This window comes from Gadus chalcogrammus, chromosome 11 (assembly GCF_026213295.1).
Source record: "Gadus chalcogrammus isolate NIFS_2021 chromosome 11, NIFS_Gcha_1.0, whole genome shotgun sequence".
NCBI lineage: Eukaryota > Metazoa > Chordata > Actinopteri > Gadiformes > Gadidae > Gadus > Gadus chalcogrammus.
This window is the reverse complement of record NC_079422.1, coordinates 21,715,515-21,738,409: the sequence shown is the minus strand read 5'-3', so window position 1 is coordinate 21,738,409 and position 22,895 is coordinate 21,715,515. Positions and strand designations below refer to the sequence as shown.

General features: G+C 43.8%; 1 protein-coding gene across 1 annotated transcript; it reads left to right on the top strand.

Moving 5' to 3' along the window:
• The first annotated feature begins 1,692 nt into the window (after window positions 1-1,692).
• On the top strand, window positions 1,693-22,660 carry deptor (DEP domain containing MTOR-interacting protein). Its single transcript, XM_056601718.1, has 10 exons — window positions 1,693-2,026; window positions 2,257-2,349; window positions 4,607-4,785; window positions 5,564-5,687; window positions 9,399-9,577; window positions 12,195-12,374; window positions 12,998-13,135; window positions 15,009-15,079; window positions 16,013-16,117; window positions 20,120-22,660. Exons 1-10 carry the CDS (start codon window positions 2,013-2,015, stop codon window positions 20,246-20,248), a joined length of 1,212 nt encoding a protein of 403 aa, XP_056457693.1. The 5' UTR covers window positions 1,693-2,012; the 3' UTR covers window positions 20,249-22,660.
• Window positions 22,661-22,895: the final 235 nt, after the last annotated feature.

Below are 22,895 nucleotides of genomic sequence, written 5' to 3'. Positions count from 1 at the left end.
AGTTATTAGGCCTGATAAAAACAGATTATATTATACATTGCCCATGAAGATAAGGTGCTATGGTGGAGGAGTACGTGTAGCGGTGGTAGTGCAAAGGTAAACAGTGTAGGGACATAATTAGTGCAAAGTGTTGTTGCTTGTTAAATTTGAAAAATCATATGAGGAATATATATATATAATATAAATATAAATATTAATACAGTGAGAGTATAACATGATATGAACTTAAATGAGGATACATTGTTTGACAGAATTATATACCTTAGGAACAATGATATACTTTAAGGAAAGTAGAACAACAGAGAGTTAGAATACATTTTTAAGATAGATTAAAAGCCAGCAGGGTTTATGAAATCAGTCAAGATAGGGGGTGATCTTGCAACCCAACATAGCCTGTCAACTGTGAATCAGAGAGAGACTCATGCTGAGAAGTTCAATTCTCTCGCTTTTTGTCAGTAACTGCGCCGTGATGTCGTGTGTGTTGATAAAATGTTTGTCCAACCATCCTAACTTTTCTCTGACATTTATAAACTGACATACTTTCCAGAAATAAATGCTCCAAAAACTGTTTGCATTGTTTTTGTATATAATGGAAGCAACCACATTCACGTAATGTTCTGGTGTAGCTCAGTGGTTACTTCCTACAATTCTAAATCATTTTACCTGTACCAACCCTTGTAGGGATCGAACCATGTGCACTGTCCAGTGATTATGTTCAAATTAATGTTAACGCAATATAATTCCCCCTGAGATACTACCGTAATACAAATCCATCAACAAGGCATAATATGTTAAGTAGGCTATGTTGTGCTCAAATATTTGTCAAGGCCGTCTAGTAGCCTACCTACAGTAGTACATGTCTCCACCCTCCTGATCAACATGACGTGATCATCAACATGACCTCATGACGACATTTATAAACATTCTGGTCCAAATAATGTTCACAATTAAATGCTCACTGATATACTAATAGCAATCATCCAACAATGGATAATATGTATAGGATGTTGTGTACAAATATTCGTAAAACCAGCCCGAACTTTTCTCTGGCCCATTAGAAACTAGACATACTTTCCAGAAATAAAAGGCTCCAACAAAAATGTGCACGTACCATATAATGAAAGTTACCACACTGTTGTAGTGCGCTGTTTTAGCTCAGTGGTTACTTCCTACAAAGATGTCATCTCTCCCTTCGCGGGATCGAACCCCGGGCGCTGTCCAGTGTTTTCATTTTTTCGGCCAAAATAATGTTCACAATTAAATGCTCACCAAATTGTAACATCAATCGACGGGTCACATAAAAAGGTCTAACAGCGATCCCTGGGGTCACACTCTATGTTGGGTCACAGAATACGGTGTAACAGCGACCCCTGGGGTCACACTTTACGATGTGTCACAGAATACGGTGTAACAGCGACCCCCTGGGGTCACACCTACTGTGGGTCACAGTATAGGCTACCAGTGGGATCGGACCACGGGCGGTGCCCAACGTTTTATGTTATTATTCTGAATAATGTTAAGGCAGATAAACGCTCATCGATCTACTAATAGCAATTAAACAACAATGCATAACATGTTGTGTACAATTATAAGTCCAACCAGCCCTAACTTTTCTCCGGTCCGTGTCTCCGCCCTTCTGGTTGCCTCCCCCATGACGACATCTGAATCCTCCCAATGCGGTGGCTTTGTGGATGTGAATTAGTGAGCGGTGGGTGAAAAGCATGTATTCATCCTGTGGGTGGGAAAAACACACACGACGTAATGTATTAGTCAGCGGTTAGACTGCTTTTTAAAACAGTTCATTAACATGAACCGCATTGTGTCTACACTGTAAAAAAAAAAGAAGTTGCTGCTCCGTTTATTTGCCTGGTTTCAATGGAATACTGCAAATGTTTCATTGGCAAACAGGACTGCTATAGCTGTCACTTGTGAGCGTGTGCATTGCTTCAATCGTGGTCTGGAATGTAATATATCCTAATCCAGAAGTTATACTGAAGACGACTTATCTTCCGATGGTACTGCAAAGGTAAGACCTTTAACGATTCTACACATGTAACCTCTGCACCACCCAATGCCGCTCTGATTTAGCGTTAAGAAATCCCATCTGTCAGAATGAAAACTAGTTATTTTTTGGCCATGGTGTGCGTTTCACATCATGTTTCAAGCTGTCAGACTTAAAAAAAACAAGTTCTCACACGATGCAAATTTTCTGTGGTGCGTTATTTGTTTTTTTTAACGTGGACATGTTTTTGACAGAGAAATAATGGATGGGATCGGCAACACGATGCAAAAGAAGGCTGCCGAGCTGGAGCGCATGGCCGAGGTGCTGGTCACTGGAGAACAGCTGAGGTAGGCTGACCACAAAAAAACAAACGTTTATACGGTGAAAAAAAAACCATGTTTTTCTGTCCCGAATGGTGTTTCAGGGGTTCATTTAAAGATTTGTGCATTTAAAACGCCCAGCGCTGTGCACACGCTTAGCATTGAACACGAATGCATTTAATGAATTTTACCCAGAATGTAGATTAAAGGAGCTGAACGTCGACGTTGAGTACTACCCAACCCCAATGCTGTACATACAGTCAAACAAAGGCGTCCATACGTTACGCACAAGCCCCTCCCATTCAGTTCACCACGGCTACATACATACATACCATGCATGTATGTATGCATTCACTATCTGCTGCAAGCCAATGACTACGGCTTGCGTAACACTGCAGCGCCATTGTATTGTAAGCGCAAACCCGTCACTAAATGCCGATGTTGGGTTTATTCAGTCCGCTGCAGACGCTACAAGTTGAAACTATTGATTGGATACATACAAGTTTAACTTTAACGCATGCAGTGGCCATTCAATAATTATTCAATTCACACTCAATGACCTCCACTTGTGTAGTACAGGCTATCTTTCGTGTGCGTGTGCATGTGTGTTTTATGCCTCCCAGCTGGCAGGAATAAAGCAGTTTTTTTCAGTAGAGGTGGCTGTCCCAAGCTTCCAAGAGATTCCGTTCTGTCAGTTTACTTTTCCTGGGGCAAACTCCAGAGAGGGGGGCAGTGAAGACAAGCTGACAGCTGTCACTCAGTAGCCGCCTTATGTGTTGTTTTTTTTACCTTCACCGCTGTGTAGAGGTGCATACTGTGCACCACTATCTACCACATGAGTGCCTCACACAGGTATAGTCCTCCGGCTCCATCCTCGACTCTGCCAGCAGTTTAGACCAGTTTGAAGTATTGAAGAGACACTCCAAATCCCACAAAAAAGCAATATTGGTATCAATTGGGATTTGAGAGGATGGCTAGGCGTTGCGCGGTCTGTGCCATGGTCGGAGCCTTGTATCACGCCTTGGACCCACGAGGCCACCTTAACTGCCCCTGATAACGGTGCCCTGATAAGAGGCAGCCAAGTAGCCCGTGTGTTCTGTAAATACATATGTAACTGTCCCGTCCCAGCCGATACAGGAAGGAGGCACTGATTAAATCTGATGAATGAATGAATTCATTCATCAAAATGAATGAATGAATGAATGAATCATACTAAAAGCAAGAACAGGACATGTTTAATTGATGCCTAGCTACAAATGGTCGATGCGTAGTTGTGCATGCTACACTGAGTGTGTGCACACTAGCTTAACGTTAGTGTATTTTAGAAGGGTGAGGTATGCTTATGTTTTTTTCTAAATGTAGACCTTGTTGCATTTCATGCTCTGTCTGCTTTGCAAAACTAGGATGTTTGCTGATAGGTTGTTAGGGTTGTCTGCACGACAGTGGCTATGACTTGCAATGTACTTTGTAAATTAAACCGTTGCATTGTTCAATTGATTTCCACTTCATTGACCTTGTGTTTAATCTAATGATTCAGATGATTACAAATAGCTAATGATCACAATGACATATTTTGTTGGGGGCAAAGCCGCACAATTTTCTAAGGCGCAAAGGAGAGTGTACATGTAGAAAATGTAAACATGAAACTCTACATCTGGCTTCAGGAGGAAGGAGGATTTAGTAGCAGGGGTGTTATTACTGGTGTTGGTCTGGCCCGGCCAGATGCAAGGCAGGCGGTCGGTGCTAATCCTTAGTGAGGCTGCCCTCCGCCGCGGAGCACCTACCGGCAGAGAATTAAGCCCAGGCCGGAGATGGGCTGTTTTACTTGGGTCAGGAAGAGGTCACACTGTGGGACAGAAAGTGTTTTTCTTCTACCTTAACCATTGGCTGCAATAACGGGAAGGAATACATGCATCATGTAAACGCTTGATTTAGTTAAGCGGTGGATAAGATATATTATTAATATCGGATAGGAAATGCAAGTGTCACAGCAATAAATACAGATCATCAGAATTAAAAGGCATAAAAAATAAAACAACTATGCAGAAAATATGTCAAAAATAAAAAACATTAATAGTAGAAAGGTAGTTGCAAAAATATATGTTTACATATTATTGACAGAGGAGGCAGACATTTTATGCTACATTATTCCATAAATGTATTATCAACCATAATACATAAGCTTTTACATTTTCCTTAAAACGTCTGTCCTTAATCAGAGCACCCTCTTAATGTGTGTACTTTAAACATCACCCTTCCTTTCGACACGTGTTGTGTATCTTAGGCTGCGGCTCCACGAAGCGAAGGTGATCAAAGATCGTCGACACCACCTAAGAACCTACCCCAACTGTTTCGTTGCCAAGGAGCTCATCGATTGGCTAATGGAACACAAGGAGGCCTCGGACAGAGACACGGCCATCAGGATCATGCAGAAGCTGCTGGACCAGAGCATCGTTCACCACGGTACGGCTGGGTGGAGACGTTAGGACTGTTTGCTCATGTTGCTCTGAGAATCCACACAAAATGGGGAATATTGACATAACCGAGTTGCACCGAATCCAGCAATGGTAGACTTATCACATAACATCTCCAACGGAGGCCAGATAATGTTCCAGTGTTTCTGTTAGGTTCACTGTTATTCTTTCACAGATGCGTAAATAAATGTTGAAATAAATGTGCGGCAACTGATACCACTGGATGGATTGCTAGCTCGTAAAGATGGAGTCATTGCGAAACCGCATCGAGCTGTAGAAACGCTGTAGTAAATATTCAAGGCGCTGGTTCTCCCCGAATAAAGTGGAGCGCATCAAGCCTGCGCGCTGTATGCGAAACCGCATAGATCCGGATAGCTCTGAAACCACCTCCGAGGGTGGCTTCAGAAATGTGCGGTTTCGTGCACCGGATTCGCCGGCTCCGTGTGGACGGTCGGCCGAAACGCACAAGCCATGCGGTTTCACCAAAAAATCGTCTCCGTATGGACGGGGCTTAAGTAGATATCCGATATATTCGATATTTTTAACAGCAACGCTTTCTTTATACTTAGTTAATCGTAATAGTATTACGAATCCTGTAACATGGGATTTGGTATGTTGTTCCACTCCTGCTTTGTTCTATACTTTAAAGTCAGACAAAGACCAACTACCGGTAGATCCTTTTTATTTTACTTTGTATTTTGATGGATCATAAAATAACTATGTGTGTGTGTGTTTCTTCGTGCCTGACACATTTGTTTGATTTTCAGTATGTGACGAGCACAGGGAATTCAAAGACCTGAAATTGTTTTACCGCTTCCGGAAAGATGATGGGACCTTCCCCTTGGACCATGAGGCCAAGGTCTTTATGAGGGGACAGAGGATTTATGAGAAGTATGTCAAAGACACACACACACACACACACCCACACTCATGTACGCATGCACGCACGCATTTGACGTCAATTGTTTATTGGAAAATGTAAGCACAAGTGCTAAATCTAGTGGGTGGGTTGATGTCAAATGTGTGTGCGCCGCCTTTTTAGGAAGTTGAACACCCTGTCCACAATAACAACAGGTGACTCATGAGCCCTCTAGTGTGATGACAGAGGCTACTGCTTATGCCTGCTTTTTATCTCTATATATTTTTTTCGGATGGATGTTTTTGTTTATTTCACCGGAAATGGATGATGTTGCTTATATCCCCAAGGATTATCTGTCCTTCTCCTCTTCAGTCCCTCCCTCTCTCGGTTCTCTGTCTCCTTCTCTATCTTGTCAATCTTTTAGTGCCCAATGGCTCCATAGTATAGATAAACACACCACTTTAAACTGAATATATACATTTAAAAGTTGTACCTAATGTTATTTTTTACAATCTTCTTTTCATGACCTCGGAGTGCCTAGGCTTCAAACTAATCACTTAAAATAATCGAATGTCCCAAATGATGATCAAGTGTTTCTAAATGCCATTTAAGTAAAGTCACACACACGCACAGACGTGTGGAGATGTGAGCTGGGACATTATGATAAGAGCCAGTCTCAGCTCTCTTTCGTGTCTGTTTATGTAATCGCCATGGTGCATCAGGGGACAAACACACCAACAACCCCACTCTCCAGACGCAATGGCCGCTTGCCCTGAGATCCTCCCAGAGCTGCTGCAGCCAGGGTCACAGCTCTTAAGTAAACTCAGTTTGAGCAATACAAGTATAACAAAAGATACCCATGTTGGAAACATCTACACACAGAAACGGAAATATTTAAAGAGTCACCAAACCTATAGAAGTATCACCATTACTGGACTAACTATGACAAAACTTGCTATGATAAAGGATTATGGCTGTTCAGTGAGAGCACAATGGTAGATGTTCTTCCTCAACACATCTGGATGGACGTGCGTGTGTGTGTGTGTGTGTGTGTGTGTGTGTGTGTGTGTGTGTGTGTGTGTGTGTGTGTGTGTGTGTGTGTGTGTGTGTGTGTGTGTGTGTGTGTGTGTGTGTGTGTGTGTGTGTGTCTCTCTGTGTTTGAGATAATGCCAATGCATGTATTACATCTGTGGTATTGGCTAACTATATGTTGACGAGTATGAGCATGTAGCCCCGAGGGGAAAATCTATTTTGAACCGATAGAAAGAGAACACCATCTGTCTCCATTGCTATGGCAGCCATTAGAGTCTTGACGTCTGTCATTGTCTCACATGCAGAAAAATAAAATCATTAAAAACGAGTCGACTGTATAAATCAAAGTTGTTATACTGCCTTCTCTTATCGATTCAAGGGGGAACATCTTAGAAAAACCACCCTATTTTCTCCTCCTATTCGTTAAATGTTGTTTAATTCAGTCTCCCAGTCGATCATAAAAGATGAATGCAAGATAAGATGCTTTTATGCTCACAGTCCAAAATGTAGTATTCAAGATTTTAAATATTCAGACTAAAATAGGATCAAAGTGTCTTGACTACACAGGGCTGGAGAGCTGCCTGCTCACCGGCTACAACCGCTAGCTCACTGGATTGTCCTCGGACTACTAATGTAGGCCATGGCAGCATGCCGTGCCACTCGTATCGGGTCGTCCTAGATACGTGCCATTAATGCTTTTATCCAACTGCGAGTGTCTATTATTGGAAGACCTGGTTTGAAACGTCACCTTTTTACGACGTATTGTTCAAGCCGTGCCGATGGAGACTTGTTGAGCAGAGAAATGATTTTTATCGTGTTGTTCAAGGACCTCATGTTGTGACCATCCCGTCGACTGCCATGAAGTCTGCATCCGTCTCATAAATACAGAGGGCTGTTAATAGTTGCTGCAGTGTGTGAACTTTTATATCGCAGAACACGTTTGGTGATCCTGGGTGTGTGCGGGCGAAGGGGACGTGGTTAATTTTATACCGATGAGTGCAGCTTTTTGCATTGGTGAGGCATGCAGCACCGTGTATCAACTACTGCTGACATCGTCAGCATGAATCCCCCTCTGAAGGAAGGGGTTTAAGCCACTCGGTTGAAACTGTAGAGCGTGTCCAGAGTTCCATAAGTTATGTATCATAAATGAAATATTAAATTATGCGGTATTTTCATAGATCTTTCCTGGAAATAAAGATCTGTTAAATCACTATCTATCGCTGAATGAGATGAAACAATGAAGTTATTGAGCCTAGCTCACTGATGAAAGCCCTTGTATTTGCAGATTGATGAAGGTTATGAACTTGTCGACAAGACTGTTTGGATCCCTGGGGAAAAATAGATCTTAGGTGTCGGCAAAGAGAACGAAACAGAAGTCTTTGAGATCACCACTTTAGATTCATGACGGAGGGATTGGTACTAAATAAGTGGTTCCTAAGTGGGGCTAAGTCAAAGCAATGCATTGTTCAACCTACCTAAAATGACGGTTTTAAATATTAATATTTGAGTTTAATAAATATTAAACATGTTTTTTTATTTTGATTGTTGAAGTTGAGAAATATAAGTACAACTCAGCTTTTGCCAAGGTCAGTATACAGTATTAATTAGGAAAAATAAATAAATGATAATATTAGCCAGTTTAAAGGTGAATATTTCTGGTTTCGTCCCGATGGAGAGGTACTTCGTCCATACTAATGGGGTTGTGGGGACAAAAAAGGTTGGGAAACACTATCCAAACCAACAGCACTGTTCCCTATTTTAAACCAAAAATCCCCAAATCATTTCCCCATCTTTATCTTGCGTAATATTCGGCAGTATCACACATTTCTTAATAATTCCACCTCAGGCTTCACTTATTGTGGTAGTCCTTCCACTGAAAACCACAATCTTCTTGTATAAAGTCCATCACCCACTCCCTTGCTTGACATCTATGCTGCTTTTTTTTGCTTCTGTTCAGGAAATTCGATTTTAAACAAATTGACTAAAGCCATATCCAGGGTTGCTGCCTGTTGTTTTGGCTGCCTGGTTCGTTGAGGTTGATAAGGCTGGGCCAGGCTAGATTACAGACAACTGCACTAAATTAACTGAGGAAATATTGAACTGTTGCCATTTCAGTTCTAGTCAGACCAGCTGTAACCGCAATCATCCAAGTGATGCAAGGTACAAAATAAATCCTTGTCATCAAATAAATAAGGCTCCTTAACCCTAGAGTAATACAGTCTATAGAACTATTTAAACTTTTGGATATTGAGGTTTTAGTGATGATATGTGTTGAATGTTCGCTATGAAGGAATACATTAAGAATACAACATTAGTAGTAGCTATACCCGGTTAGCTATGTAGCTAGCACTTGTGTCTGGTTGTGTGAACTTGGGTAGCGGGGTCAAGCCTGGACATGTTGCTTTAGCACACAAGGTCCCAGACAAAATAAAAAAGCCGGTTGTTCTAGTTCTCCGTCTCTCTATTTACATTATCTGGAGAAACCGACCTAAAGTAAACATTTAATCTTTCAACATGATTCATTTTGTTTTAAATGGTGAAAATCCACTTTAGTCGAGTGTCTACTGGGGGAATAAGTTGCATACCACCCACTTTCAGCATCGGGCCCACTAATGGATGTAAAAGCAAAGAACACAATTTCTTGTTTTTTAAATTTATTTTTACGTGTTCTTGGTGGTGATTGGATGATCAACCGTCTTTCTCTCCCACAGGCTGATGAACATGGAGAACAACCTATTGCAGACCAGGGAGGAGGAGGACGGGGCCTATGAACAGACCTTGGTGGCCTCCGAGTTCATCGATTGGCTGCTGCAGGAGGGAGAGATCGCGACCAGACAGGAGGCAGAGCAGCTAGGCCGGAGACTTCTAGAACACGGCATCATCCAACACGGTGAGGGGTGTGCGTCATGGTAACACGCAGGCTATGCTTCCCCCCCCCCCCCCCCCCCCCCCCTCCCCAGTTTTTTTGGTTAGCAACTCGACATGAGCAGCCATGTTGCTTCCCAATGACAATCTGCGGTTCACTTCCACAGAGAAGCGCACAATAAAAGCATTGTTGTGTTTGGGCTGCTTTGTTGGGCTGCTGAACTCAGCATTTTAACACACTACAGTCACACGTCTCAGACGCACTCGAGAACCGGAAGGTTTTTGAGGTTCACGTACCTAAAGTGTAATCAAAACGCAAAATGTACAGTTCCACTTTAATTCCACACAAACATTCTTGCATATGTCAAATCAAATGTATTTATTTATAGGTCACATTGCGAACAGGGAAATGTGGTTTAAAACTGCGACGGCTGCCTCCTGCTTCGATCTACGCTATTGACAGATGGGTGGCGTCCAAAACGTGCTTTTCTTTGTGCCGTATCAGGCACCAAAGAAAGCACTCTGCCCTCGCTGTTTGCCATCGTTCTGGGGCATGCCGCCTTACGGAACACCCGGTGCCGTCACGCCTGCCAAAACCACAGCGCCGTGAGCTATCTGCAGCCCCGACGATACTGGAGACGTGTGGCTTCCAGACCAAACATGTCGCGTGATCCATGACCTTCTGTCCTAAATGATGCTGCGAGAGTTGAGCTGCAACGCTCCTGCTATAGTAGGAGTTTGAGGTGAAACGCTACTGCTATGGTAGAAGCTGGTCTGAAACGCTACTGCGATGGTAGGAGTGTGATCTGAAACTCTACTTCTATGGTAGTAGCCTGATCTGAAACTCTACAGCTATTGTAGGAGTTGAATCTGAAACCCTACTTCTATGGTAGAAGCTGGTCTGAAACTCTGCTGCTATGGTAGGAGGGTGATCTGAAGCTCTACAGCTATGGTAGAAGTGTGATCTGAAGCTATATTTGCTATAGTGCTAGTGTGCTTCTTGTGGGTTGAGTCCAGTTGAGTTGTGTGTAAACCTGGCAAAGGCCCAGCTGGTTGGAGCAGGCTGTGTTGGCACATCATCCTACTTCTCAGGGAAAGCGACTCCCCGAAACGTCCTGAATCTTGGCAGCCAGCCCCCTCTTAACTCTCCCACAATATATCTGATCTTCTCACTAGCCGTCGTCATATTTCAACTGGTACGTATTGTCCTGTGTGAACAGGACAGTACATTAACAATAAGATAAAAGCGTCGGTTATAGCATGTTTTTTTTTAAAGTTTGGTTTCCGTTGTTGAAGGCAAATGTTTTTAATTTAGATGTAACATTATTTGTAAAACAATGAATGAGGCTAATCATATAATATATCCTTCAATGGTACAATCCAATAGGATAATCTGTGACAGGAGCATGTTTATTACACCTTTTGTGTCCGTTGCGGTTTCCAAAACGACACTGTGCTCACATTGGGTGTAGTCGTGGTCAGCTGGAACATTTGGTGGAGGGTTTATTGTACCAGCGGGGGACAAAGGTCTGTGTGTTGCTCAAGGACACCTTAAAACGGATCGCCTGCTGTTGGCACACGCGTCGCAGAGAGTAAACATACGTGGCCGACGTACAAAGCGATAAAACGATGTTTATTCATCATGGAGTGAGAGTGAGTGAGTGAGAACGGGAGAGGGAGAGAGTACACAGTGGAACAATAGCTTGGCAGCTCCAGATGAGTCCACTTTGTTGTGGGTGGTGTTGAGAATGTCCCCCTCACCAGCACCAGCCTATCAGCATGGTACCTTCTTTTTGTTTTTTTAAACACTTTCCGCTTCTCCTGCCAGGTAGGCTGACATTTACATTAGCCTGCATTATTGCAACAGAACACAAGCAGCTGAAACTCAGGAAAAACGCATTTAAATTCAGGGCAGATTTAACAGAAGAAAGACACACACACACTGCTCAAAATACAACTAAATCCTTCTGGTTTGGCTGTGCAAAACCATTCTGATGACATACTGTCAAACGGTCAATCTGAATAATAGACAAACAACCCCTACATGACACCACTCGGTACACTTGGTTAAACAGAGCTCGTACTGAAAATGGGTTACAACCTCTGTAAAGGGGTCAAAAGAGGTCTCAACGGTAAGCAATCGCTACAATTTGACCCACAGCTTGTATGGTAAGGGTACCAGCATTTAACCTGAGATCTGCTTTTATTGTTTTTTTTTGTGTCCATTCCATCCACTGTGTTGCTGTAATATTTTTTTCTCTTAAGGCTTCGTTATGGTTCCATGTTGACGCAACGCAATGACCAAGCAGTCGCTTCGACGCAGTGGTGAACCTGTTTTGGTTCTGTGTCGGGTTTACGTTGGCGGTCCATTCACAGTTTTCGCTGCTGCGTCGCTTTGACGCAGGGTTACGCAAGGAGGGTCCGTAGGGGCGTAATGGCTCCGTAAGACCCCCATGCGTTGCGTCGACGTGGAACCATAACTAAGCCTATACTACTCCCCTAATGTCTTCTAACTTTTCTCCTTTCCTTTTCGTCTCTTTCCGCCGTCTTTCGCTCCCGCTCCACCACCACCGCCACCGCCACCACCGCCACCGCCACCACCACCACCACCACCACCACCACCACCGCCACCACCTCTCCAGTGAGCAACAAGCACCACTTCAGCGACGGGCCCCTGCTGTACCAGTTCAGGATGAACTTCCGCCGGCGCAGGCGGCTGATGGAGCTGCTGGCCGAGCGCGGCCGGATCCCAGAGAGCCACGACAGCCCCTTTTGCCTGCGCAAGCAGAACTCCGACGGGGGCAACACCAGCTTCCTCTCTGGTGGGTGTGATCCGCTGCTGCTGCTGCTGGGGTGATGGGGATTGGGGGGGGTCAGGGGGTCAGGGGGTCAGCGGGGACGGCACTCCGCAGCCTGCCAGACGTTCTAGCTGTTTAACATTTCTTGATGTATTGTTGGGATTATTGTTGTACTTTATTTTTGGTGTATGTATTGTATTCCTATTCTAGCGTTTGTTTATCTGCTGTATGTCCCGAGGCACGCGGACGGGCTGGATGGACGTAAAATAATATTATTTTAAAGGTTACATCTTATACCACCTAGCCGTTTCAGGCCGTTTTGAAAATCTGCCCCCTGTGACATCACAAGTGGGCGTGTCCACCGAGAGGTGTGCCAACCCACTTGTGACGTCACAAGGGGCAGATTTTTGAAAAACCGCTTGTAACCTGGTGGTGTGATACGTCACCTTTTTTTTTTAATTTTCGATGTTTCCAAACTAGAATCGGTTCCTCTACGCAGTGAGAGAGCGCTACTTCCACGCTTTCTGTGCTTTTCCTTGAAACGGATATGAAACCAAATATGTGCTCTGTGTGCTCCCGGCGTAACAACTGAATCCCCCTCCCAGGATTAACGCTAACGTCTTATCTTCTCCCCCCCCACCCTGCAGTGAGCCCCACCAAGGAGATCAAGGTGGTGGTGGGGGCGCGGCGCAGCAGCATGAGCAGCAGCTGTGGCTCCAGCGGTTACTACAGCAGCAGCCCCACCCTCAGCAGCAGCCCCCCGGTCCTCTTCAACCCCAAGTCTGGTGAGAGGGAAGGGGGGGGCACACGCACACACACACGCACACGCACTCAGGGGTACAATTTAGGCCCAAGCCCATTTCTGCCCCTTACCCCTTCCCCTTACCCCTCCTCCTTGTTTTGAAAGGGGAAGGGGTAAGGGGTAAGGGGTAAGGGGTAAGGGGACGCCCCTTACCCCTTACCCCTTCATTTATAAAAAAACATTATGATATTATTATTATTATTATTATTATTATTGTTATTATATTTAAATTAAATGCACTGTTTTGTAGCAAGAATTCAGTTTTTCTGCATTTGGAGAAAAACGATAGTACACAGTAGTCGGGGTAAGTAGGGGTAAAGACGGATCAACAACAGCTTAATGTTGTGGCCTGGCATCTCGTGCACACACACACGTGCACACAAAAGCAGAAGTGGAGGCCCATCTAGCTCAAGGGCCCTCCTACTGCGAGGCCCCTCTGCCCAATGAAACATCCTTGACCTTTAACTGTGTGTGTGTGTGTGTGTGTGTGTGTGTGTGTGTGTGTGTGTGTGTGTGTGTGTGTGTGTGTGTGTGTGTGTGTGTGTGTGTGTGTGTGTGTGTGTGTGTGTGTGTGTGCGCGTTTACCTGGTCTTTGATGTGTAATTCGGTTCCTTCCCAAGTTTCGTTCTGGGCCTTGTCCAACCGAAAGTAACAATAGGCAGGAAAGGAATGAAAGCAATGTCTCACACACGCAAACACACACTCAAACTCACACACTCACTATCCAAGGCTGTTGCTGTGACCTTAACATTGTGTTACAGCATCCAACAACCAGATGTAGAGGTTATTCAAGTGGGAGGATCACTTTCTGTCGGTCGGTGTAGATAGACTGGCTCACTCTCTTCTATATTCTATATTGTAATATAGTCTAGTGTTATTTTCATCACACAAGCCGATGCCGGTGTAAATTCCCAGTATTGCTATTCATTTATATTGATCACGTAGGCCAGTGTTGGCTTTCCCGCACGTCACAGTGGTCTTTAATAGACCCAAAATCAGGTGAATTGTCTCTGTAATCCCTCCCTCATCTGCCTCATCCCTGCAGACGCAATTGTCCTGGACAAAATGCGCTGTTGTGCGTCTTGCGAGCTTACCGGCTTTTCTTCCATCGATGCGTAATGTCTCAAGAGTTCTACACTGACCCTTATGTACCATGCAGAACCACATAACCACAGTCTGAAATGTCTCCATTGGATCTTTACACGCCTAAATAACACCCAATACAATATCTAACATGAAAACTGATTCTGAATAACTGGAAGTTTCCATGGTAACCCAACCCAATCTGGAACCTCAAATTAGAAAATTCCTGCCCCAATGCTCGCCTCCGAGGCTGGACGTGATGGCAGCTAATCCAGTCGTCTGTTGTACTTTCCGGGAAATGACGGTTCACCCGAGAAAGAGCTCAAATCGCCTAAAACATGGGTGAACAGAAGAGATCGCAGAGGACCCGAGTGGGTTGTGAGGATGTTGAGGGGCCCTGATGGCAGGTTGTGAACGTTCATTAGTGGGTCAGGAAGTTGTCGGCCTCGGTGAAGCCACGTTGGCACTCACTGACTCACTCGTAGCTCTTTACGACGGCCACTTATACTTGGTTCGTCTTAAATTTGTCGAATATATTAAATCTATTTAGAATGTGCCTTAACAGTACCATATCGGGCCAGGCTTTGAAAACTAATTGAACTGGGTTGGTTATGTGAATGGCTTTAGTTTTTTTTAACACTGATTAACAAAGCGCTCAGTGTGGCTCACCACTCTCAAATGACGGCGTCCGTTGGGTTTGTGTGTCGTACACCTCGTGATCTAACTGTGTGCCTAGTAACCGATGCGTGCGCTTTTCTTCTGTTTCTGTGTAGTCTTGAAGAGACAAATCAGCCCCGAGGAACTCCAGGCCCCGGGAGGAGCTTTCACAAAGAAGACTGTCACTGTACGTGCACGCACATACACACACACACACAGGGTTACTTTCTGTACGTACACACACACACAGGGTTACTCACTGTACGCACATACACACACACACACACACACGGGGTTACTCTCTCTGAAAATGTCGGTGGATTACCTATTTCCTCTGGGGACGGCACATGCGCCTCGTCTGTGCACACGCACACACACCCACACACACCCACACACACTCGGTCACCCATTGGACAAAATACACAATACGGTTTGAGTGATTGCTATAATCATTAACCCGGGTTAATATTGGATAGAGTGTGGGGACGTCACTTAATACAAAGCTCATGTCATCCAGAAGATAGCAGCTGTGTATGTGTGTGAATGTAGATGAACCCTATCCACTGACTCATTTTAAACGGAATGTGCATAAGCTGAACTATAATGTCAAGAGTCAAGAAACACACCTGTTGGTGTGGTTGGACTCCATGTCTAGCAGTTAGTCCTAAAACAGGAACAGGAACAGGAAACTCAACCCCTGCTTGTGTACGTCGAACATTAATGACGTCGAGACTCAAATATATGCATTTAGACAGCACCATGCACAGGTATTGTAACGTCCGAGTGGTTCATGAAGACCAGAAAGTCTTGATGAGAAAATCGTTACTAGCATGAAAAAATGACTAGCATGACTTAGCTTAACGCTTCCACCATTAAAACTCTTCAGTCGTCCGTAATTTTCTGCTTGGTTTAATTCAAACCAATAATCTAAATATGAGTCTTTAACGTTGCGTTTTATCAAACCAAGTCAAATTCCTCAGCAAACAGCTTTGAATCCTCAGCACATAGATTGGGATAATATTCCAGTCATAAATTGTTATCGGTTTTCCGCCTCAACGTGTTCATTACCTGCCTGGTTGTCACACTGCTGTGTTTATGACCCCCCCCCCCCCCCCCTCAGATCGTGGGGGACGCGGTGGGCTGGGGCTTCGTGGTGCGGGGCACCAAGCCGTGCCACATCCAGGCGGTGGACCCCAGCGGGCCGGCGGCAGCGGCCGGGATGAAGGTAGGTGGCCCTTTTGGGGGGGCACGGGTTCAGGGACCCCCACGTGGTACGGTTGGCCGATGATCCGGCCCCACCTGGACTCTGGACTGTGTCAAGAGTGTATCGTCAATGAATAGGATCTAGGTAGGATGTAGGCTATAGGATACAAGTAGAATGTAATATAAATGATAATTATATGATGTACGGGTAGGACGTAGTATACAGGACATAGGATATAAGTGGGAGACAGATTATATGTAGGAGATAGATAGTTCATAGATGATATAGGTTATATGGTATATGCCCTGATGTAGGATATAGGACAGAGCAGCAGAAAGAAGGAACACAAAGTCGAGACTCACCTGTTCAGAGTTCACTAGACACTGCATAGCCACCCGGTCCCTCCTCTTCTACTTGTTGTATGTTGTACGTCCTGGCACTTCTCTATGCACTTATTGTCTGTCGTATTTAGTTATAGTACCTTGGTTATGTAGCATCTTATCCTAGCTATCTTTGTTGTATACGGGGAATGGGTTAACCTAGCGATTGTTGGTGCTTTGCACTTGGTTCTGTGAACATCCTTACTGTACCGACAGCGATATATTGTTGATCTTTCTTATGACAAATGTACCTTTTGGATAAAAGCGTCTGCTAAATGCCCTAAATGTACATTTAAATGTAAAATGTTGGAAGCTAAGTGCATGGCATGGGTGAAGAAAAGAGATCTGAATGAAAAAGGGTTGAAGATGGATGGAAATCACGAGTACAGTACCATGATTGTCATCGTTAATAACCTTTCGAATGATGGTGGAAGAGATAGTTGAGTAGTGAAAGTTGTTAAAAAAAACCCCGGTTGAATCCAGAAATGGATTGGGAGAGCAGAGGAGGCCGGCTTGGAACAGAAGAGGCCCTGACTTCACCACAATGCTGGCATGAAGGCATGCACACACATTGGCAGCAAGGAATGCTGGGAATGCAGAGTGCAGTAGCGGTCACCGAGCCCACGGCATTAAGTAGAAGGGAGGTAGGGAGGCAAATCTAATGATTAGGAAGGATGGCCGGGACAGAGAAGTATTGAAGGAAAAAGAAAAGAAACACTGAGACTGCAGGATGAAGTTGAAATTGGAAGAGTATAGTTTAACAGAATGGGACCATCTTGGAGGACGTTGAAAGTCCTGCTTGTTTGACACATTACAGCTACAGTATGTGTACGCTGTGGTTTGCAGTTTCTGTGTTTTTCAGTTCACTGGTGCGTCGGGTGTTTTTAATGCCAGCCGGACCAATGAGTGCGGACCTGGTCTGGGTTTTTGAAGGGGATCTAAGGAGACCGATCATTGAGCGACACAGAGCGACTTGGCAACATTTTCGGGTGTGAGGTTTACTTATTAAACTTTACTTCAACCCAGTTATAAAAAAAAAAACAGGGAAGTGGTGTATAAATAGGTTCGGAGTGTGTGTGTGTGTGTGTTATAATCAAGAGGCAGCCATAGCCAGCTGGTTGTGAAACCCATGCAGAAGGGCCTAACATGTAGTTCACCTAACGGCCTCTAGGTTGCTCGCAGTTGTTGGATGATTGCAAAACGAACACCATTGTCCATTCTTAGTCAATGAAAAAATAATCAGTACATAGCAAATAGATGTTTTTGTTTGTTTTGATTTCAGTAGCTTGTTTATCTATATATCTAAATATAGATAGATTTTTTTCATTTAGATATACATTTTTAATATATTTTTACTTTAATATATTTTTGTATAGGGCTATAGATATTTTATAAAGATATTTTTATTTTCCTTTTTAGATGGATATTTTTTAATATCGCCTATATTCATATTTTTTATTTTAGAGGTCCCGTTTTACTTGTTATTATCAATGCGTTTTCGCCGTGGACTTCTGTGAGGCGGCCATTCCATTTCGACCCTCGAATGTTCTGGATCCAAAAGAAGAGCAATGGCGGTGCCCATAACGTCAAACATGTGAAGAAGCCAAGTCTTCCTATGCATCTGTGTAAACCAATGGGGCAGCTTAGGAAAGCTGTGTGCATATCATTTACAGTGTATGGTTGGAATAGAGAGAAGCCAGCAACATGAGGACTGGTAGATATCGGTGGCGGTGAAAAGCCGAAGACGATTGGATCAGAAAGAGGAAACAGGCTATGGGGGAAAAACATATCCCTCCCCCATTCTTATGTATGTTCTGCTCCTGTTATTGTGTCACGTACTGAACTATACTGCGGTTATGTTCATCTTCCAACAGCTCCTTACTCTTTCACCTACTTCCTCCTGCCCCCATATCTTCCTTGTGTTTTGTCACTGGGACACAATATCGCGCAATGTCACGCGTCCAGAGTTGTAAAACAATTTGTATTCTCTCTCGTGCATTGGTCGAGGCGTTCAGTGGTGACAAAAACAACCCGGGGCTGGGGGGCGTGGAGGACTGGCCCGGGACCATGCCTGATGGGGGAGCAGTGTGTTAGAGGTCTCCCATGGGGGGGGGGAGACCCCATGGGAGCATTCGGCTACAGGGTCTAATGCAAGACCCTGTAGCCGAATGCAACAGTATGTGTCTTACCTCACTTAACCCTTAAAGGCTCTGCTTGTGAGGCATTTCTGTGTCCTGCTGGACCGGGGCCAAGCCCAACATGCAAGCCCGGCGGAAACGGGAAGGGAAGTGATATGGGGGAGGGGAGGGGGGGGGGGGGGGTTAAAAATATATAATTTTCTTAAAGAGCGGAGAAACACGAGGAGGTCCTGGGGGGGTTGGGGAACAAGCAGTGTTAAGATAAGAAGACGGTGGGGGAAGGGAGGAGAAGGCAAGAGTTTGCGTCTGCTCTCGTACAGGACAGTCTGTTTGCGCTGTGCAACCGTGAGCATGATGTGAAGATCGGATGTGATAAGGATTTACTAGTATTAGTACTCGCACTTTCTCTACGGGACATATCTGTGACCCCCCCCTCCCCAACTCTCTCATTCTCCTCACCTTCTATCTTCTCTTTTTGACCTCTGCTTCTGTGAACAAGCGCAGTCAAGTTGAAGGGGGAGCTTTTTTCAAGCTGAAAACCTTAATAATCGCTGCTCCTTTTCATTAAGTTCGTAATGAATGAATTTCAACCTTCTTTCACAGACTGCAGGTCTTGCCCCCATAAAAACCATGTAACCAGAAACACACACACACATGGACAAGCCAATACATACACACACACATGCACAACGTTGAACCCCACTCAACTACGATCCTTTTCAGCGTTCCTTGACTCTTATCTCTGACAGTCCTCCATATTTCTAACCACCAGCGATCTTACTGTCGCTGAAGGAATTAGAAGCGTCTGCGGGCTCCCATACCTCGCATATCTCGCCGCCCTGTATCGACCCAACATAGGAAGTCTTTCAACCGGGTTTTTAACCAGAAGCACACGTCTATATGTCTGTCTGTTATCTTTAATCAGAGCTGCCCTGTTGGAGCCCTGAAGACACATTGATAAGGCCTCGGGCGTTGCTGCGGAATGCTCATGTTCACCTAAACAAACTTGTTGTTTAGGTTGTCTCTCGGACACTGTTCCAAATGTGTCGACGGGTTCAAATGATTTCTAGGAAAGGGTGCAACTCGACACTTTGAATTTTTTGGGTTGTTTTTTTAGTTAGACTATCTAGAAGAATACATTTATCTGCCTCAGCTGACTGAAGCAGTTTTTGTGTCTGAGGCTCGTTTACGTTCCTTATATTTTGGGTGAGCAGTTATCTTGACGTTACCTTGGAGAGGTACCTTGATTGTTTGGAAATGGCAAAACTGGCTGAAAGGCTGTTGTAGAGAACCCGTGAAATCGTCTGTTTGCTCGTTCGTCGTGCATGAGAAGTAGTTTGCGGTTAAAAAGGTGTGAACCCGCGTCCCCCCCCGACGACCTCTGTACGCCCCCTTGTGTCCTCTCTATCGGACCACAGCCTTTGCTGTGCCGTCCACGCCGCTACAATAACACACGACCCAAGGCGCCGCCGAAAGGCTCCTGACTCGATTCCCCCTCTCCCCAGGTGCGTCAGTTCGTGGTGTCGGTGAACGGCCAGAGCGTCCTCTCCCTGGACTACCGCACCGTCAGCGACCTCATCCTCACCGGCCCCCGCACCGTGGTGATGGAGGTGATGGAGGAGCCGTCCTGCTGAGAGATGGCCGACGGGGATGTCGTGGCAGGCAGCACTTCTGGTGGTTCAAGGGAGCAACCTTTGGCAAAACCTTCTGGACTAAAAGTTATGGACCACCATAATCGTTTTTTTCCCAGAATGCTATATTTTTCAAGAAACGCTGGCGCATGAAGGTGTATTTAGACGGTAAAAAAGACCCGCCAAACCAGGTAACTTTATAAATCACCATAAACAATGAGGTAAAAGGCTGGTGTCTCTTTAATGGCCGTAAATGGTCACAGAAGGCCATACAATGTTGCTCATTGTGTTCCTCTCTAAGAATGGAGATTCATAGAAAACCTCCATAGCCTTTTCTTTGTATTCTGTGGTTCACTCTCTCAGAAGGTGCATTTCCTGCCGCCTCCCCCTCTCTGTGATTGGTGGTACTCAAAACCGTAAGTTCTCATTCACTTTTCAGGGTGGAAAGGTTGAGTTGACCTTCCCTCAGAAAAAGGAAAACTGGCTCCACACTGCCCTCTGCTGGGCATATACACAAACAGGGAGGAGGTGTGATCTGACGGTTCCGCTTTTTATTGAAGCTTGTCACCAAATGTATCGCACTCCGGAAAACACTGATTGGTTTTGGGGAGTTTCCACAAAAGCTCCGAAGATATTTCCACTCTCGGAGTCAATCCCAAGTATTAATCCTGAAGGGACGATGTATTAGAATAGAGACCGAAGGAATCCCTTCATATTGAGACATGGCATACTATTTTGACATGATAATCTTCTAATCAATTTATAAAAGACGTCCATACAGAAAGACCTAAAGCACTTAATCCAAAAGAAAAAAATCTCTGAAAACTTGGTTATGTGAATTTTTGGAGCAGATTTGTAAAGTAGTTATACATAGTTGATGTGGTTCCTTTTTATATAAACTTTAATCGGTGAAGAAATGTATGGTTTTATACGATATTATTAGTTCTCCTATGCCATTCATTTAATTTCCTCCAATATTATCTGTCCTTGTATGTTGGGCACTTTCAAATACATTGGTTTAAAATCTGCAGTGCAATATATTTTTTTTCATACAGGTTTGTAAAAAAGATCTCCTATCCTTGATTGTGGTAGGCTTGCAAGCCAATAATCCCCCACACAAAAAATAATCTAAAATATCTGAATCTGAAAGCTTTTGTGGGACAGATTTTTGTTTTGAAACAAAGCACTTAAAAGTCAATTTTGCATTTCAGGTAATTGGCTGGCTATAATTAGATAATTATTGTATCCAATATTCAATTCTGACTGTTAGGATGAATATATGTAAACGTGTCATTGGAGCATAACAAAATCTTTCTATATATTCAAAAGCTTCCTAAAGTTGATTGGTCTTGATAAACACCATGTAGACAGAGCTTTTTTTATGTTTTTTTATTTTTATTTTTGAATTAGCATTAGCTCCCAGTGTCATGCTGCGGCTATTAGCATCGTTGTAGCGTATTTTTTGTATGTTCATTAGCATTTCCTTTAATCATTCAGGGGGACGAATTCATCTCCAACTGGATTTAAGAATTTGACGGGAAATAAAGCAATTATTTGTTGATGGTAATAACGGATTCCTCCCATAGTGGGGGTTCGGAGCACAGGAGGGGTACAGAAGGACTTCTGCAATTTATGATTCAGGTAGATTATTTTTTTTCCGTTTTTTTGCTTTTAATTCAAATCCAACTATGTATGTGAGGTGCGCAAATACACTGTACAAGCTATTCATTGGACCGTTTAATGTTTTGGTTGTTTAATGTTTGCTGATGCCAAACCCGTCCTCCATTTTGTTACAGCTGTTGCCATACATTCCAGAATATTCTGGTTAAAGTTCCACAAATCGCAACACTCTGCTTTTGCGGTTTTACCAATGCTAACCTATTTGAAGTTTATCTTTTGTTTAAGTTTGCTCTGTAGTTGGTTCTGATGATTTTTATAATTGCTGAGGCATACCTTTTTTAATGATGAAAGGAGTTGATTTGTTTGTTATTGTCTAACCCTATGAGAGAAATATCACTGATATGATTTTGGATTATTCTTTACTAGAATAGTTGTGTGAATGCAACCTGTGCATAGCATACTGCGAGCAATTCATTCATGAATGGTAAAGACATTAAACCAGTAGTTTGAGAGACTTTTGAAATGAGAACATCCACATTTAAAACTTAACATTGGTTTTTCATGCTAAAAAGTGGATCTAATTTTTTATTTTGGATCATTCATGTAAAATAAGCTTTTTGGAAGTAGTATTTAGTTTGTTCATTGCTGGGTTACTGTAGTTTGGAGAGCTATCAGATATATTGCTATAAGCTTGAGAACATTTGCCTTAAGAAATCCTAATTTGCTGCTAGTTAGTGTTGATCTACACTTCTCTCTCTCTCTCTCTCTCTCTCTCTCTCTCTCTCTCTCTCTCTCTCTCTCTCTCTCTCTCTCTCTCTCTCTCTCTCTCTCTCTCTCTCTCTCTCTCTCTCTCTCTCTCTCTCTCTCTCTCTCTCTCTCTCTCTCTCTCTCTCTCTCTCTCTCTCTCTCTCTCTCTCTCTCTCTCTCTCTCTCTCTCTCTCTCTCTCTCTCTCTCTCCTTTTTCTTATTTCTTGTATTACTTACCAAATGTTTTTAGACAAATGTGTTGAAAGAGACTCTTCCTGACTGG

Coding starts and splice junctions, on each gene's coding strand:
- deptor (XM_056601718.1), top strand. Junction 5,688..9,398: donor GGACAGAGGATTTATGAGAA/GTATGTCAAAGA, acceptor TCTCTCCCACAG/GCTGATGAACATGGAGAACA. Junction 15,080..16,012: donor TCACAAAGAAGACTGTCACT/GTACGTGCACGC, acceptor CCCCCCCCTCAG/ATCGTGGGGGACGCGGTGGG.